The following is a 19411-nucleotide window of genomic DNA, read 5'->3' as shown; positions in this document are numbered from 1 at the left end:
GGGACTTAAAAAACCGACGAAGTTCAGTTACCTCTTTCAGTAACCCTCTCTTGGATGTTTTGTCACAGCATTCTACGTGCACTATCCCTTTCTTGCATCTACCACAGGGTATCTACCACAGCCTTACTGGATGTCTACAGGCCTAACTATCCCAATATGCCATGATCACACCAAACATCCATCCAAATCATTCTGCACTTATTTGAGGTGAGTGGGGGAGACCCTGCTTTCCTCAGCATCCTTCTCTCAATCAATCATGTCGAAAACCTTCACACAGCTTTCCCAATCCACTTCAGCTACACGTTGAACAGACACAGCAGAGGTTGGTGTATCATTGGCATGGGTAGCTTCTTCACAAGTGTCATCATCAGCACTGGGAACTCTACAAGTGTCCAAAATGTCCTCCTCCTCAATTTGCTCTTCTTCACTTACACAAGTAGTATCAACCACAGTCTCATCTTTAAAACATGTTTGCATGTCACTTTCAGCACATTTTGTGACATTCCCTTCAGCTGGAGGCATCTTCTCTTGTTCTTCACATTCCATACTGTTCATAGTGTCATTGTCATTTTTCATGGTGTCAGTAGTGGAAACTGTACATGTGTCCACAATGTCATCCTCCACTATTTGCTCTCCTTCACTCACATCAGGTGTAGCATCAACTGCAGTCTTATCTTGAAAACATGTTTGCATGTCACTATCAGCACATTCCTCAACATTCACTCCTGCTGAAGGCATCCTCTGATTTTCCATTCTCTCTCCTGCCATATGACATGTACCTTCATTGTCACTGCTGATGTTGTTGTTACCCTCATCACACACTTCTGTGTGAGGAATAGTCCTTTCATGACTCGGAATGATTGCTCCAGCTGTGCTTGCAGTGACGCTCTCATCTAGTCTCTGCTCCACTATTCTCATGTCATCATCTTTCATGTGACTGTCTTCGCCATCACAGCCTTTGCTTGGCAATTTAATGGAGCCTACTTCCTTTTCCAGACTCATCTGGACAGCTGGATTGTCTGACACTATCTGACTTTCCTGATCAGGCAGGATTTTGTCATCAGCTGCTCTATCATTATCCAGTGCAATCACTCCTTCTTCATGCATGGCACGTGTGCAAACCAGTTCCCACTCTTGCACCTGGTCATGGGATGCTGTGTTCCTAATGAGAAAGTACATATTTTTCATCTGACTCACACTCCTAGCATATGTCTTCTCAAAGTGTTGTGGATTGACCCAAAACTCTTCCCGCTCCTCTGCAGTGAGAAAAGCTTCCAGTACACACTTGCGAACTGCTTCACGGCAATAAACAGGTGCCAAAACAGGGAACAAGGAATTTTGTTTAAGGAACTTTGCAGGATGGACATTGGTTACCTCTTGTGAGATGATCCATGTAATGCATGACCAAACATTCTCCCGATAATTTGACGGAGTCTTTATCACCTTTAGAACGGTCCTCTCCAGCAAGTTGATTTGGATTCCCAACACTCTTTGCCACTCACTGGCACTGCTGTAGGCCAACACCAATTGGTCATCATGTGTGAACAGATAATTTACAAGAACTCTCACGGTCGGGACAAGGCCAGCTGTTTGAAAGACCTCAATCAACTCTCTTAGCACTGATTCAAACAAGACCTTTGGAGATGCAGACTGGTCGTTGTTAAGCATCTCTGCCTTTTTTTCAAGATTACTCACAGTTTGAGCAACATATGTGTCCACTGCTATGTCCATCTTGTGCTTGAAACTTCTTTTGACAATGTCTTGCAGTTCAACTGTCAAGTTATAAATGAGGATCATGACATCCTTCCTTTCTAGTTCTTCTCCCGTTTTCCTGCAGTATCTTTGGAAGGCATCCATCACAATTTTTGCCTTTTTCACTTTCAATTGCTTGAAGTCACCATTCACAATGTTAATTCGATCAGCAGCAGTAACATGTGTCATCAACAGGGATCTCATTTCATTTACTCTGTCTGACAGATTCTGCATTTGTGGGTATGACATCACACTGTTCCCTTCATCTTTTTCATGACTGAAACCAACTATCCATTTCAGTTGGGTCTTCACATTGTTTTGAGCACTAATTAACCTGTCCTCAATCAATTTCTCCAATGATTTCATTGTGTCTTCGGTCGCCTTGTAGAGTTCAGAGACTGCAGCTTTAAGAGCTTCCGTTCGATGTGATGACATCAACTGTTCTCCTGAAGGAAATTCCAGCAATTCATCTCCACTGAAAATATACCAGATAAGTTCATCGATGACCTCATCCTGGTGCATGCAGCCTGTGCGAACATGTTCATGCACACAAGCCAGCACTGATTTCAAGACATATTCCTCAGTGGCTTTCTCTGTATTTTTACATGGGCCTGCATACGCACTTGATTCCACTGCATTGTCATCATCCTCAATGGATACCACGGGTTGGCACTCAATTTGGACTGACACACTCTCTTCTTGAACAAGTTGGTTTGGTGAGCTGGATTCTTTGGAGTCTTGATTGGACAATGACCCTGGCTTCACAACTGGTATGGTACTAATGGACAGTACTTGGTCACGCCATACATTCTTCAGAGCTGTATTCCAGGTCTCTTCTTGCCTGGATTCTGTGATCTTGCATATGTTCCAGAAAGCCTCCCTGATTACTATCATCTTCTCTGAAACACACAGAGAAGACCTGTACTGACCATCTGTACATGGCAGCAGATGGGCCATGAGTTTCTTGAGTACCTCTGATGGATTTTCATTACTTTGAGAAAGCTCTTGCATTAAGGCTTCAGGCAATTCAAGAAGTGCTTGTGTTGTTCCTGTTCGATCACACCGAGAGCTTAGTTGCTTTTTGCCAATGTTACTGTCAGTGCCCACACATTTTGGCGGTACTTGCCTGTCCTTTTTGAAATGGGCATTGACATCCTGATGACTGTCTGTACCTATGTCATTGTGGAATTTCTTCCATGTGGCCACACGCTGAGATGGGGATACCCTAGCAAGTGTGAAAGTGACATGTTTTAGAACTGCGATCCTCCTAGGATCAAAGTGACACATTCCTTGCAATCCAGTCATACTGCATGCCAATCTCTCCTCCTGAGAGAAAAACAAGGTAAGCAATTTGTTTGCAATGTATTTGCATCTGTCGATCTTTCTGGCTGGCAGTCTGTGTGCATTAACACCAAGGATGCCTTTACACAGTCTTGTTGTCATCTTCTTTCCATGTACAGCTCTCTCTCCGCTGGTGCTATAAGCAGTCAACCGTGCACACTTCTTCACTTGCCCTTGTTCCTGTTTATCTGTCCACCTGTCCCACAAGCTACTACTCTCTTGTCGGCTGAGTTCATGAAGGATGTGTCGGACCAGAGTTGTGAAGATGCTCCTTTCCACCAGACCAAATATATCACAAAATGTTGTGTAGCATGTCAAAAACTTCCCGTCATTCAATGCACTGTTTGCATCACTTGCATATTCAAGCAGCTCATCTTCTTCGAAGAGATTCCTCATCATCAGCTTCATCACAATTTTCACATCCCATGAAAAGTGTTCCAGCAACTTAACAAAGCCAGGATGAAAAGGGTTCTGGAGTGGTAGGGACAGTGGCTTGTCAACTTTTGACTGCTCTTCGATCCTTTGTCCTTCAAGCAATTTCTGCTGCTGTGCTTCAACCCTCCTTTCCATTCTCCTGTGCCTGTTTGTTTCTGTCTTTCTCTCTTCACATTTGCTGCTTGTGGGTATGTCCTTCTTCAAGGATCTGTTTGTTTCACTTTCCATCTCATGTGATTTCTCAAGTGTCTTGTCCACTTTCGACCACTCTTGCATGCTCTGCGCTTCAAGCGATTTCTGCTGCTGTGTTTCAACGTCCCTTTTCATTCTCCTGTGCTTGTCTGTTTCTGTCATTCCCTCTTCACATCTGCTGATAGTGGGCACACCCTTCTTCAAGGATCTGATAATTTCACCTTCCATGACATGTGATTTCTGAAGTGGCTTTTGCATTTTTGACTGCATTTCCATCCCATGTGCTTCGAGCAATTTCTGGTCTTGTGCTTCGAGCAATTTCTGGTCTTGTGCTCCCACCTTCCTCTCCTTTCTTCTGGAAGGCCTTTGCTTGGGCTGTAGCAAGCCACTCTTAATTGCTTTGTCTTTCAAGATTCTACAGACATGCTGTAGTATCTCCCAGCAAGTGTGCCATGATTTCTTTGTAGCATGGGGTGTTTCGGGAGGAAAGACCAAATGATACACTTGGCAAAGAATTGCCATCTTCATTTCACAGAACACTTTCTTCTTACTCAACTTCAAGTGGTAGAGATGAACAACTTCACTCTTTGTGTACAGACTCTGCACTATGAGTGTCAAGACCTGCATTCTCTGTAGCTTTTCACGCCAGCATTTCCTCCTGAAATTTTCTGTCCAAGCTGCTTCCTGTGCTGTCATGACATATGATCCGAGTTTATGAAACTGCATGGTGCCATTGTGAAGATACTTGACATGTTTGTACGTCTTTAATGTGGAACGACCACTATTCAGAGTCTTCATGAAATGATGATGTGTCAATTCTGGCTCTACTGCTTCACTGAACACAAAGAAGGGCATCAATTCAGGATCCCACTTGTTTTCTGATGATGACAATTTCACAGAAGCCATGTGTGGAACAGACAGCTTGGCTGTCAGAGATTTGTCTTTTTGAAGCATCCCTCTCAAAACATTGTTGACCTGTGCCCAGCACCAGGCCCATTCGATGGAAACCTGTTCCAATGTTGATTGTGGAAACAGCCAGAAGAATGCATATCTCAGTCTTGTCAACTTGGAGACAGTACATGGCAGCCCACTCAGTGCCATGAATATTGGGATGGCTGCGAGATCATCCTCTTTGAAGAGCTTTGACAGAAGTAACATGATGGCTGCTTTCTTGGCATATGACTCCTCACTGCCACTTAGGTTGGACCAGATATTGTCAATCTCTGACAGTTCTTCTGAGGTAGACACTGTGGCACCAAGTCTATCCACCGGGCAGGTTGCTCCAAAAACCAATGAAGTGCTCTCATCTGTGTCTTCACGTTTAATGTTGGAAGGTGAAACCATCTGTGGCATCAAAAGTGGCCGTTCCCAAACACAGTCCTCCTGTCTTTCCACAATTCGTTTCACATAATCAACACCTTGGTCCCATCTCCTGGCCCAAAGAGCATCTGATTCATCTGGAAAGGTCCATGAAAAGCATTGCCTTAGGAGTGCCAGGTACACTTGAATATCCTGGACTGAATTCGAGTGCCTGTCATCGGCAATGACCTTCTTAATGATATGCTTCAGGATATCTTCCCTTGACTCTTCTGAAGGATGGTTCTTGACAATGTCAAGATGAAGTGCAATCACATGATCAATAACATAGGCACCAAGGTTGTTTACAGGTCCATTGGCACTTTCTGGCAATCTCAGCTCTTGAGGAGGCACTCCTGTCTCCTCTGTCTGTTTCTCCTCTTTAACACTGTTACTTCCCATCATCAGTCCTGGTCGAAGTAGCTTCACCTTTACTGGGAAAGCGAGACACTGCACTTTACAAGCCTCCTCCTCTATTCTCAATAATATGTCTGATAGTACCATAGAGCAAAGTCTCCATTCCAAGCAGTGCCTTCCGTATGCTTGAGGAAACAGGAGGAAGAATGCTTGGCGCAGAAAGGCAAACTTCACTGGCATATCAGATCTATCATTGGTAGATGCTTTATTTGCACAAAGTAGAAGTTCCTCTGTTGACAGTACAGCCACTGTAAGTACCTCAAGAGCCTTTCTCCGTGAGCTGACAGGAAAGGGAAAAAGTTCCTTCATCCTGCAATAGTCTGCATGACTCATTACATATGCACCAAGCTCATGCTCCTCCATGAAATGTCCTGTTGTTTCGGCATGCCCTGTATCTGCATTGCAAACAAAGGATTCACAGAAATTTTGAATCAACTTATCTGCTCAAAAAAACAAAAACAAACAATATCTCTGCAATCCTCAAATTACTCAATGATAAAAGGAGCTGTCAGGCAAGAACACCCGTGAAATGACTCTCCATATCACACATTCATCATACTCTGACCTCTGCCATTGTCTCGCTTGTCTACTCCCTTAATTGTGTAAGACAGAATTTTTCTTAAACCTTTCAACGAATGCTCTCCAACTCTTCCTGCATTATACGCTGAATCCACATGTGTTTCAGGGAATTCAGTATAGATTTGATGTTATCCCTTTAGCCAGTGCCAAGGTGGTATAACTTTAGTTTCAGCTTATCTGTAGACTAAATATCATCTAATGACATTCCACTTGTATTTGATTGCAACCCATTATCATAATTACGACACATTCATATTTTCACATATTATTATTGTATTTTTCCATTTTGTTAAAATTATACATCCTTATGTCTTTTCTCTTTCTTTTTTTTTTTTTTTTTGGGGGGGGGGGAATGAAAAAACCGTGAAAATTGATAATTTTTGTGGCCCCAAAACAGGCCACCACCAGGAGAGGTTAGTAACGAGTCTTGCAATAGGATTGAAAAAAAAAAAGTACAATCCTTTTTTAAACCTGTGGTAGCATTTGCACGTACATACAATATACTTCAATTGTCAGTGATGATATTTTCACTTCATGATGATCCCATTGTACAAAAAATTTTCACAAAAGTTCCTCTTGTGACATGAAATCCATGGGAATTGAATGTATCCTCTGCAGATAACAATTAAAGTCTTGTGATATTGTAGTGCAACATCTTTTTCGGGTGAAGTGGAGGGAGGAGGAGATGGTTACAGCTCGTTATTCCGAAGGTTCGTTATTCCAAAGGCTCTTTAGTCCAAAGATTTGTTATTCCGAAGGTTCATTGTTCAGAATTTCATTTTCGGATGAACGAATCTTCGGAATAACACTACAAATGTTCAGATTAACAAACCCTTTTTCATTTTCGGATTATCAACGAACCTCTAGGTATAGGGAATTGTGTGTTTTGGATTAACGACCCTTCGGAATAACAAACCTTTGGAATAGCAAACCTTCGGAATAACGAACAGCCCCCGGAGGAGATCACACTTGCTAAATTATGTTTCAATAAGAAATATACATTTTACAAGATTTGAAGCACATCTGTATTAGCAATTCATCTGAAATTAGTGTTAAACTTTTGATCTCAGTAAACACAATTTACCTCCAGAATTCATAACTTTCAATGCTACAACCTTCATCGACCATCAAAGATCACGGTGAAAACACTAACAGTGCACTGCAGCCTTGATAATTCTGCTGATAATTCTGGAGATGAATAGTGTGCACTGAAATCAAAAGTTAAACACTGATTTCAGATGATAGTTATTATCATAGTTTTTTTTTTTTTTTGTTTAGAAATCAATGGGACAGTTATGAAGAGATCACAAATTTGCATTCACCAGCTGGCATGAATTCTTTGACAACATTGGGCAGGAGAGATTCTCACCTCTGTTGCTTGACACCAAGCCATCTTGTTTCCTCTGGAGATTACTCTCTTCATACTGGTGGGGAGACATGAAGCAATCCTCATCATTGCCAAGCTGGTTTCTGAGTCTCGACTGCAGCCGTCTCTCCTTTGCTGTGCGATAAAGCATAGTCCTCACATTACATGCTTCTCGACTCTGTTTGTACCACTGACACCTGGTAACTGCAAAATATGCGTGGCACAAGACAAACAACCTTGACTTACAAAATGGAGGATATGATGAGCTCCCTGTTGGACTGCTGTAGGTCCGCTCCTCTTCTGAGAATAGCACAGCAGCTAGTTTGTTTACCTTCTGACATGCCGACAAACCAACAGATGCAAGGCTAACTACAGCCTCATGCACTTCCTTGGCTTCCTCAATTCCGAACTGATGCAATGGCAAACTGCAAACCTCATTGATGAGCTTTTTCAAATGTTGTACATCGGCATGTTTCTTGAGCTTAATTTTGTACACACGAGCATAGAGTCTCTTGAAAACTCGAAACTGCCTCTTGGTGAGTTTACGTGCTAATATATTGAAAGAATGTAGTGCGCCAACACAGTGCTTCACAATTTCCACAACAACGTACAGTTTGTGTCCTGAGACTGCTTGCAATTTCTGGACAAGAATATCTTCTGCCATGATTTCTGCCTCCGTTTGAACAGTCTGATTTGTCTCCACCTCCTCATCCTCTTCCTCACTGTGCACATTCTTCCCTTTCTTACAAAATTCTGCCCTCTCCTCAAAGTGAGCCTTTCTTTTCCTCCGAGATGTTTCCAACTTCTCATCAATAGAATATTCCATCTGTTTAGAGACTGCAGTGGTTCCCGTAGGGATTGGAGAGCTGGCAACATTCTGGACAGAAGGGGCAGGTATTTCTGTCCTAGGATTGGGGTTGACCAAAATTAAAGATGTCCCAGAAGGTGAGATAGCAACATTGACAGAAGGCAAGCCTGCACCAGACAATCTCACACCTTGGCTAGGGCCAGCACAGACTAGATTTGACACAGCACCAGAATGAGCATGACTTTCGAGAACTGGCCCTTGCCAATTTTGTATGAGAGAGGCTTGTGGAGGGGGTAATGCATTCATTCCTTGGAAATTGCCAGGAGGATATGGCAGGACTGTGACAGTAGTTGGTTGGCTTTGAAAGGAAGGTCTCTGTACTGTTCCTGTGCCACTGACTAGCACATAGGGGGTGTGTGGCTGGCTACCTTGATATCCTGGAGTTACTGGCCTTTGGATGGGGCTCATTAACTGGCTAATTTCCAGTCTGGGGTAATCTGTAATATTTGCTGTGTGCAAAGTTACAGGTGTTGGTACTTGCAATGATTGACTCATATGGCTCGAGTTCACACTATTTGAAAAGTGAGATGAAGAAGTTGTTTGCGGGGCAGAAACACTTTCGACAACTGACTGTGAGAGAGTTGCAAGATCCTGCTCCTGTACAGACACCTGACCTGCACCAAAGGTTGATGGCAAATTTTGAGGGATGTTTTTTTCAGGGGCTGGGTAAGCTTTTGATAATATAGTTGGTGCAGCATCTGTAGAACAGTTTGTACCACTTTGAGCCAACTGTAATAATGCATTCATCGCAATTTCGGGAAGACCCTGCCTGGAAGCCTGAGACTGATTCTCGATTGCTGAATTAATCATCTGTTTTTTTGCTTCATTGTTTGTGTCCTCCAGCATTTTCCTCTTACTTGACATGACACCATACTCACTGCTTGGGCCAATAGACAAATCCGTCCTGTTGCCCTCGGAAAGCACATCTTTTGAATGCATTTGTGGTGTCATATGACTTTGGCTTCCACTACTTGCAGGATTCTGGGTAGTAGTCACAGGTTTTTCTTCATATTCTTCTACAGCCAAGGATGAAATGCTTTTCACTTTGCAGACTTCTAGCACCTCAATATCAGGAGCATTTCTTGTCTCTGAAATTTGATTTGTCTCTCCATTGCAAGTTCCACCATACTCTCTCACATGCTCTGTACTTGGACTGAGACTGACTGTCCGTGTTGGAATGCTTTCTGTGGGTTTGACAGATGCGAGATCCGATTTCCAATGTGGGAAGAGCTTTTCCATGTACTGTGTTCTCCGAACCAAAGCCTCTGTGTCTATCTGCTTAAGGCAACTGCTCCACACTTCCTGTTCACAAGCCAGTGGAAGTTTGTAGATCCTGAGGAAAGCATCGCGAAGGGCATCCAGTTTATGCTCAGGCAGAGGCTGGAAGCCATCTGTTCCACTTGAATTGAAGAATGTCCTTTCATTGTCATTCAGAATGTGCCGTGAAAGCTGCTGAATGATATGAAAGATGTCATGACCACAATCATGTGCCACACGATGGATGACTTCCTCTGGCACACGACAGTGCTCTGATCGCAGCTTATCTCCAGCCCTGTCAATGAAGCTGCAATAGCTCTGCCAGGCTTGGGTCTTGTCAGAGTCCTCGACCTTAAAAGCTTTGAAAAAGATTCGCTGAAGTCTCACCAATTTTTCCTTGTTTAGCTGGCCCCATCTATAGGAGCCACTTGTGTTACAGACAATCCTCTCCAAGTCCGAGAAGTGAGATTCCAGGAGGAACTTCTTTACTGAATCTGGATCTGTCTTGGCGGGACCCTGCAACATGCAGAGAACACTGTCTGGGAATTCTCCTTGGCTAGAAATGGATCCTGAAGCACAGCCAAATCTGATATTTGCCATTGTGATATCGCCTTTGTCACCTTGACTGTTCAGGAATCTGATGGCTCATCTGTAAAAGAAAATACCATATCCAAGTGTGAGATAAAAGGGATAAACTTTTGCAAAAATCAGGCTGCTTTAACTACCACATGCATGGGAAATGCTGTCTTATCATAAGACAAAGCATACCAGTATGTGACCGTTCATTACAAAACAAACAAAAATTCCTCACCCCTTGATTTTGTGTGAGGACTAAAAAAAGGTGGAATGGGTCAGTTTTTCCTCTTATCTGAAAGCGCTATCCTTCTGCATTAATCTTTTAGTTTGGGATCATAACATGAGTGGGAAGTGTATTTTCACTAGTCTTTCTACAACCCCCCCCCCCTTTTTTTTGGGGGGGGGGGGGAGTGGAGTAGAATGATCAGGTATGTCGTAGAGGCCCACTTTTCATTTCTTGAAATCCTTTGCTAACTCTTCACTTTCAAGTCTCATAACTTTTGAGGGCATAATGCTACTGCTTTGAAAGTTGGCATTAATCATGGACAGAATGTGTTGATACAACATGCCTAATATCAGCATAATCTGATAATTCTCTTCATTGTCGTTGCTCCAGTGGTTTACATCCTGTGTTTTGTGTCTTTCATCGCACAGCTAGCACGGCTTGGTATAAGATTAAGTGCTTGAATAGACGGTGTACTTCAAAGCCTCTTTTCTTAGTTCACACTTTTCAGTTCACACAGAGTTTGTGCTTTCTTTCCAGTATCTAGATAGGTTTGGGGAGTCTATTTGACTTGGGTCATACATCATTTTAAAGCTTACAGTCTGCTCTTTCAGAATCTACCCTTTACTAAAAATCCACTTCTGGCAACTTTTTGTTGGTTTTGTGATGCAGGGTCACACATGAACCAGTAACTTCCAGAATAATCTAGATGCTGAAGAAAAGTAGGAAAGAATGCAGTCTTGACATGTGATAAAACTTGACATAAAAATATTAAGATACTCCTAGGATGTATCAGGGCAATTACCCCCCCCCCCCCCCCACTAAATTCTGGCTAGTGGTAAGGTTAGAGTAAAGATTAGGGATGGGGTTTGGTTTAGGGTTAGTAGTTTGGGTTAGGGTTAGGATTAGGTTCAGGATTAGGATTAGAATTAGGGCCATGGGAAGGGTCCGTGGTAATTGCCCAGGGGGTTATTGCCCAGGGGGTTATTGCCCTAGACCCCCCCCCCCCCCCCCCCCCGGAAAATACCATGTTCCACATCTCACATTGCCTGAAGCCTGTCAGTCATTAGCCACTGGGATTAACAAAGGTTACATATATACGTAGCTTTGCATGCAGAGCCTGAAATTCAAAATTGTTTATAAAAATCAATTCTTGGAGCGTAGTGCCCACATAAGTCTCCTCTTCCACACCTTTTTTTTTACCATTGTGATTACTTGCCTAGTGCAGTGTGTGAATACTACACACACACAGGGTCAGGGAATTTCGAAATGATTGTGTTTTACCAACACCATATCACAATATTCTCCCCCAGAGGCCAGGTCTGTTGTATACTGTAAAAGTGGAAATTTTCGCGGTGTTGAAATTTTCGCGCATTTTGCACAACCAGAAACTAGCGCGAAAATAAAAGCACGCGAATATTTTTGCTTGCCATATGTTCCTATGCATGATGTCTTGATTCTGCTGAATTAAAAACACGCGAAACTCTTCTTACCTGGCCAAGCGTGAAAAATTAGTCGGGCGAAAATATCCACTTTTACAGTATGTTGACAATGTGAGACCACAGTTTCAAATGACTCGTATGACACGTTTGAAGGTTTCATGGCACAACTGCAAATGGGTTAGTGCTTGTGCAATCCTGGAACCAGATCCAGAACCAGAACCCCTCCCCCCCCCCCCCTCTTTTCGCACCAGCAAACCTTCAGAATAACAAACCTTATTTTGTTTTCGGTTAACAAACACTTGGAATAATGAGCCTTTACTTCATTTTCAAATTGATAAACCCTTCAGAATAGTGAGCTTTTAGGATAATGAACTGTACCCATTGGTAACCATGTTTTCATCATTTCTTAAAGTTGTATTGTGATACATAAACTGAAAAGTTCAGCACATGTACATTGTCTTTCCCACAAATTTGGTCATGAAAAACTCTTGAGCATAAACATGGGGAAAGAGCCACACTATGCCTACACCCAGAGTTCAAATTTTCGAGTCTATGGGTCTGGATTCTTTCTCTGTTATAGATCTCAAAATCTCGCTTTTTTGCAATAAGTGCATTGCCACCATGAATCTGTGCCTACTTGAAATGTGTGTAACTCGAACATTGCTACATGTACAATTTTGTATGTATGTTACAGTAAGCGTGTTCTAGATAACAGGGAGTGAGATTTGGATCATGTTCCTAATCTTACTCTTAAAATCGCCATTCAAAGAAGAGAAAATTCTACTGAACACCTGTAATTACAACTGAAACATCCATTTTTCTTGGCAGCCATTCACACATTTGCAAACCTCAAATACGCGCAGCCTGAACTCCCAAGTTCATTGACCCTACCTGCCAAAATATCAAAATCCTTCATAAATTCCCCCAAAATTCTCGGATCACTACCAAAAGTTGAAATTTTGTTACTTGTGTCATTTTCAACCTTTCCAGTAAGTTTCATCACAATCCATTCACTACTTTTTGAGTTATTTTGCACAGGGACAAACGAACTAACTAACAAACGGTAACAAAAACATAACCTCTCCCCTTGGCGGAGGTAATTACTGCATCCCCATGAACAGCATTTTGATGCGGATTGACTCTGCTTTTGCAATTTAAGCTTATGTGCACCCTGAAATTGGCAGAGCAGGGAGTACCGCAACTTTTGTGTACAACTTCATGTAAAGTTGAAAGTTGGCTGTGTTGTTTCAAATGAGAAGCCTTTTCTGGGGGAGAAATAAAAATGGTTGTACTCGACTTCTCATATAGCATTCATGCATCAATGTCCAGGACAATGCTGACACATGAATCTGGCCATGGACAACAACTGTAAATATGCAATGCTGGGCAATGTGTCATCAATGCGTGTGCTTGCACATGAACAATTGTGCCGAAAAAGCCTTTAAGGTAGATATAATGGAGATCTTCTATTCCATGCAAATGGAATTAATTTCATCTTCTGTTTGGTGCAGTGTACCATAGTAAACACTGTAAAATAGATGTTGTATTTAAAGTGCTGCCAGGGCCCGGGGTGTGACTTATTTTTCCCCACGTACAAACTTTTTGTCCGTGGTGAAAAATATCAACAAAAGGAAAAAAAAAGATTATTTAGCATTCGGAGTTGAGGTCGCTCGCAGACTGAAGTGGTAATAAGATTTTTCTTTCAAGGGTTTGAAGGGGAAGTGCGTTCACACAAAATGAATTTTTAACCAATTTGGTCTCATTTTTATAATTGAGACTAACTGCTGTATTCAAAGAAGAGCACTGTCTTCTTTATACATGTCCCACAGAATAGAGTTCTGTGGTATGTCCACAGGCGTGCTGTTGTAAACGCGGTGCGCTTAATCTTCATTCAAGGCAGCGAAGGGAATATCCAAAGGTTATGATGTGGACATCATAACCCTTTGGATATTCCCTTCGCTGCCTTGAATAACGACTAAGTGCACCGCGTTTACAACAGAACACCTGTGGACACACAGAAGACAGTGCTCTCCTTTGTATAGAAGTACAGGGATATAAAAAAAGAGACCAAATTGGTAAAAAATTCATTTATTATGACTAAGCTACTCATTTGGAAATGCTATCATAGCTTGATATGCATATGCCCGACAAACAAAATGACACCAAAAAGGTTTTGCCACTTCAGGTGGTACCAATAACCCATTTTTCAGGTCTTGGCCAATGGACTAATCAGACCATTTGGAGTAATTGCAAACATCAAAATACTATTTTGTCCTTCATTTGGCCTGAAAGAAAAACATCGAACAGACAAGATGTGTATCAGAAATATTTACTCAGGAAGGCAAAAAGATACATATCTCTTAAATGAAAAAAGAAATCATTAATCAAATATTCAGGAAAAAAGTAAAAGAAAGCTTTTATCTCGGTCATAAAGGAGTCTGAGCTAGAAAGACTACATGCACCACTGACGTTGTCCCATAGACCATGCCCTGTCGCTGCGCAAGGAGCGGCTACAATGGTGGATTATGCAATGTACATGTTGGTACATGCAAAGACCCTGAAAGGAGCTGCTTTGGCAGACTCCTTTACAACTGACAAGGTTTTGTGCTTGCAGCTGGCTAAAGTTGGTGAGAGTTTCTTGACAATGCCAAAGCTGAAAGGTTCTTGTGGTTTTGTGCTTGGCAAAACTGTGGGACACTTCTCAAAATTCCAAAGAAATTGAATTATCTCTGAATTGCACAGTTGTTAGACCTTACCCAGTACTAATTAACTAAATACATGTGCGTTGTTATTTCTGCGTACAGATATTTTTTGTGAATGAGGAGGTCATGAACATTTTTGTGGGATGTTGTTGACTCAAACTGACACAGTGGCCTTCCTTTAAAAAAAGTGCAAGTGCTACCGGTACTAGCTACGGTGACATTTTCATAAGTTGTTAGATTTGTGGTCCAACAGTGACTCCCAAAATTTGTGAAAATTAAATCCTCATGAAAATAACAGCTTATACGGTACCAGGTACAAATGTAGTCTATTTCATTGTTGAGAATTTGAGGAGGGATCATTGTAACAATACAATTAGACCATGGTAGCTCAATAGAGGCTCATCAGTTCCTTGATAAATGGTTCAATCACAGCTAATCAACTCAAAATGCAGTCAAATCCAGCATTTGCAGACAGGTTTACTGTGGTCCCGTCACCTAGCTGGTTCTCACTTAGCTCACTTCTCTTGTGCAGTCTTATAGACCGATTCTGTGATGCGCTATGTGTATTTTTGGCATGGGCAGCGCCATTAACGCGGTGTCTTAGACGACCCCCCCTCCCCTCTCCCCCACCCCCTTCCGCGCGCGGAATGAAAAACTGATGCATGGTCATTTTAGCCAATAGGCGTCTTGTACTGAGTGCGCAAACGCTTGCTTAGTGCGCGAACCTCTGTTACATGTGCGCGATAAACACGTTGCCCGTGGGGTGGGGGAGAGGAGGGGGGGTCGGCTAAGACACCTCAAAATGAGCTTATGGCTGCGCCCAGAGCCACAAATTGTCTGCTGCCCTCAACGAACCCGAATCGGTCTATAGAACATCTTTACGTCACAGTGGTCAGGTAATGGAAGGTTTAAATGTCATAATGCTCAAGGCCCAGTCAAGCTACTGTATACGCTATAATTTTCGCGTACATAAATTTTCGCGAATTGCCGATGTCACACATTTTCGCGAGTGGTTAAATTCGCGATTGGGGGACCAGAGAAAATATGAAGTGGCAAAGAAAGTGTGAATTTTCTACTTACTAGCATATAAGAATGATACTAGTTATACACTGCATGAAAAAGACTTGCCAAACTCTGCGAACTAGTAAGTTAGAATTCAACATTTTTGAAGTGGTTAAGCCCATCGCGCTAGATTTCTGATGAGTGGTCCCCTTGCGATAATGGATTGGCTCTCTACAGTATTCGTAAGTATAGACGTGGACGTGCGTAAACAAGCTTAGCCAGTATGGTCTGTTCGGTAAGCCGTGACATGGTATTCTAGTACTGAAATGTTCGTATCATCAAGGCAAGGGATTCATTTTGGAAGGCAATATTTTCGCGTGTTGTTAATTTCGCGAATAGCTCCCGACTCGCGAAATTCGCGAAAATAAAACCCCCGCGAAATATATAGCGTATACAGTATTTTGAAGTTAGTCTGCACTCAAGTTCCCATTGTTTATTTTGTGAATAACAAAAAGGTCTAGACTCTACATAATGGTTCAAATATATCATCATAGAAACTTTAGTACCAGGTATCTAAACAATTAACCACATTGCGTTTCTGAAAATGCAAAATGCGTTATAAAGAATAAAAAATACCCCAGATAGAGAATCTCTGATATGATTAACTATACACAGCCCATTCGCTGCATCAATGGCATCTGCTCGGGCTATTGATATGAAATGAGAAGATACCAGTAAATTTACTATGACTTGAACGTAGACTGAAATCAGATGACTGGATGTGATGAAGAGTGCCCTCCGGCCCTCCCTCTTCAATTTTGGACGCCTCATTTGTATGCACGCATACGGCTTGACCGGCAAGTATGTCTAATTCCGCAAAAATTTCTCATTTACTAGTAATGACATTTGCTGGGTCAGTTTTTCGAAAAAATGACCCAGCAAATGTCATTACTATAAATGAGAAGTTTTTCGCGGAATTAGACATAAATTTACTTGTCGGTTAAGCATATGGCGACTGCTTACACTATAAAATTTCTTTTCTGCAACCACACTCGTGTGTGTGGCTGGATGGATGGTGTGTGGATTTGTAATCATGAAGTTGTAACGTTAGGCCTAATAATACACCGCCATCAGTTGTGTATCAAAGGAAGATGATTAAATTTAGAACTCTAACTCTAACGTTAGGTGGCTTTAGGGTTTGAAATTAAAACTCAAAGGGTAAGTCACTAAGAAGGTAATAAAGTTTAAGGTTTATACATGTATTATGAGGGTTAGGGTTAGGTTAGCATGGTTAGAGAGGGGCTGCTGTGGGCAAAGAAAGTCAGATGCCTCACATGCGTGTGTCTTTACCATCCAGCCACACGAGTGTGGTTGTAGCCATGGCCCTAATTGCTGGATACAGCCACACTCGTGTGTAATGTATATACACACACACGAAGAAGCTTTTTATTGCGTAGCGGGGAACACGCGGCAATGTGTGTGACCACATCAACTGGCGATCATGCACCACCGCAAAGCGATGAACATGAGCCTGCCTCCTAGATTAATCCCATTTAATATTATCGCACCATCTAGACAAATTTACTTTTTTCATTTTTAACTTTATTCTCATTTTCTTGATTTGATGAGGTGAATTTAAAGTTACAATTGATTTCGGACTTTTGATTTTACGACTGATCATACATTGTGTCGTTATTGAGACTTCGCCTTCGTTTGTTCGGGTACTTGCAAATCGCGCATCCACGATCCAGTGTACACAGGCAGCCGGCGCGCGGGTCCAGGTCCCTGCTGGGCTGGGGCGGCTACAACCACACTCGTGTGGCTGGATGGTAAAGACACACGCGTTGTGCTTGTATACACTGCCAATAATTTAAGCCTCGGATAGGCTCTGACTTAGACTAGTATTAGTATTATTAAACCCCGGATTGCACGCCATGCACGTATTACTTCAAGTCCAACAAATTGCACGCAAACGCACACTAGTACACGAGAGTTCAGCAAGTAGAAACTAGAATGTATAGAATCGCTAAATTACTTGGGGTGACCCGCACCTTGCCATAGACAGTTAATGTTTATGCATACATTTTGAATCACATTTCGTTCCTGAAATTCTATGAAATCCCATGGCCATGTACATACTGGAAAAATGCTGAAGATTCCAATGGAACCACAAATTTAAAAAAGCTACAATACACAAGCTGTACGACGGCTCTGACTCTGAGAGCCCTAACTCATGAACTTAGCCTGTAACCTTGCTAACGTACCAGCACTGCAGTCTATCACCGAGTCGTAGCTTTTGTCGCAGCCACCATCATCCGATAGACTCTCAAGCTATCCTATCTTGATTTCCATCCTGGTTACAGGCCAAAATTCATGAGGATACGAGTTGGAAGCCACACGTGCGAGGCACTCTGGGTCCGATCCGAGGTCCCAGACAAATACAGTGTGGCCGTGGGTGTAATGTTGACTTCAATGCTAACGCGCTATAGCTAGCTAGCTGCATGCATGTCGAATGGTGTGTGCCGCGACTGGGTGTTACAACATGGACGCGGCGGCGCGGCGGCACATGACTAAATCACAGAGGGCGAAGTACTATGGAAAGCCATCGCAGCTACTTGTCTTGTCTCTTATCTTGTCTTGCCGAAGATGCCCACTATCAATCATGGCACTCGGGATACAGACCAAGCCTGACCTGTCCTGCGCTGACCTTCAAAGCTGCTAATTACACTGTACACTTTTTTTCTTTTTGTCTCTTATTTCAAACGTCTGCTCCAGCAGAAAGTCAACTTATTTCAAAGATCAGACTTCTCCGAAGAAAGAAAGAAGTAACGTTATACAGCAGAAAAAAACTAACAAAAACAAAACAAAACACAAAAACATACAATCCGACCTCTCCTATCCGGCCTCCCTTTACCGGATCTCTCTGTTATCCGGATGCGAGCTCGACGTGTTTTTTCCCAATCTAATAACTATGGGGAAGGGGATTTCGAACAGAGCAAAATCAACAAGACAGCACAAAGTATATAGCATCAATTAGGTATTATTCCCAACATAATTAACCACACATTCACATATAACATCGTCAGACATTCACTACCCCATCACTGCGAGAGCAAGGACAGAACGGTACATGCGATCGTTCACTGAGAAAACTATCGGAGAAATTTGAACGCAGACCAGCTGAAGAGGTGACTTGTTAACGTAAATGTAGGGCCTACATATCCTACCATTGGGTAGGCACATCTCCCATCCGGCCAAATCCCTTATCCGGAGGAGCATCGGTTTCGACATGTCCGGATAGGACTAGAGGTCGGACTGAAATTTCTTTTTTTTTTTAATCATAAAAATCACTCTATTTGATAAAATGAGTTGCGTGATTAAAATAACAAAATCAGAACATTAAAGGGGAGCTAGCGGAGAAAAAAAAAATGAACCGTAAAGTGACTGAAAGAAACAATTCAGATATTATTTAAGAGCGAGAGGACATATTATTATTTCTATTATTACCACCGCCAAAGAAGGAGGTTAAGTGATTGGCGCCATGGTTTGCCTGCAAAATAACTCGAACACTCAGTGTGAACGGATTTGAAAGAAACATGCAGTAACAGTCACGAGACCAAGGAACAGATGATTAAATTTGGAAGTGATCAAGGAATTTTGATGATTTTTAAAATGATCTTTTAATCTCTTGGCATATGACCTATACACTCTTAAAAAAATCCGGGTCAGAACTGAACTGACCCGGAGCTGGGTCCGTTAGGGGCACACGGGCCATTCAGGGTCAGAAATGACAAGGAATGGGGTCAGATATGACCCCATCCAGAGTCGTTAATTGGGTCTTCATGACCAAATTCCAAGTCATTTTTTACCCGGAACGGTGTGTAATCCCAACGGACCCAGTTC

At 42.3% G+C, this 19411-nt stretch overlaps 1 protein-coding gene across 1 annotated transcript; it reads right to left on the bottom strand.

Annotated features, from left to right (window-relative positions):
* Positions 1 to 219: 219 nt before the first annotated feature.
* On the bottom strand, positions 220 to 17958 carry LOC139725177 (uncharacterized). The gene is made up of 3 exons (XM_071636273.1): positions 17773 to 17958; positions 7442 to 10212; positions 220 to 5888 (listed from the first exon to the last, which is right to left on the bottom strand). Exons 2-3 carry the CDS (start codon positions 10161 to 10163, stop codon positions 247 to 249), a joined length of 8364 nt encoding a protein of 2787 aa, XP_071492374.1. The 5' UTR covers positions 10164 to 10212; positions 17773 to 17958; the 3' UTR covers positions 220 to 246.
* Between the last annotated feature and the right edge of the window lie 1453 nt (positions 17959 to 19411).

The sequence above is a fragment of the Diadema antillarum genome, unplaced genomic scaffold (assembly GCF_040938485.1).
Source record: "Diadema antillarum isolate AM-2024a unplaced genomic scaffold, OU_Dant_1.0 scf00000016, whole genome shotgun sequence".
In the NCBI taxonomy this organism is placed as follows: Eukaryota; Metazoa; Echinodermata; class Echinoidea; order Diadematoida; family Diadematidae; genus Diadema; species Diadema antillarum.
Note: the sequence above shows the minus strand (reverse complement) of the source record. Positions and strands in the feature narration are given on the sequence as shown.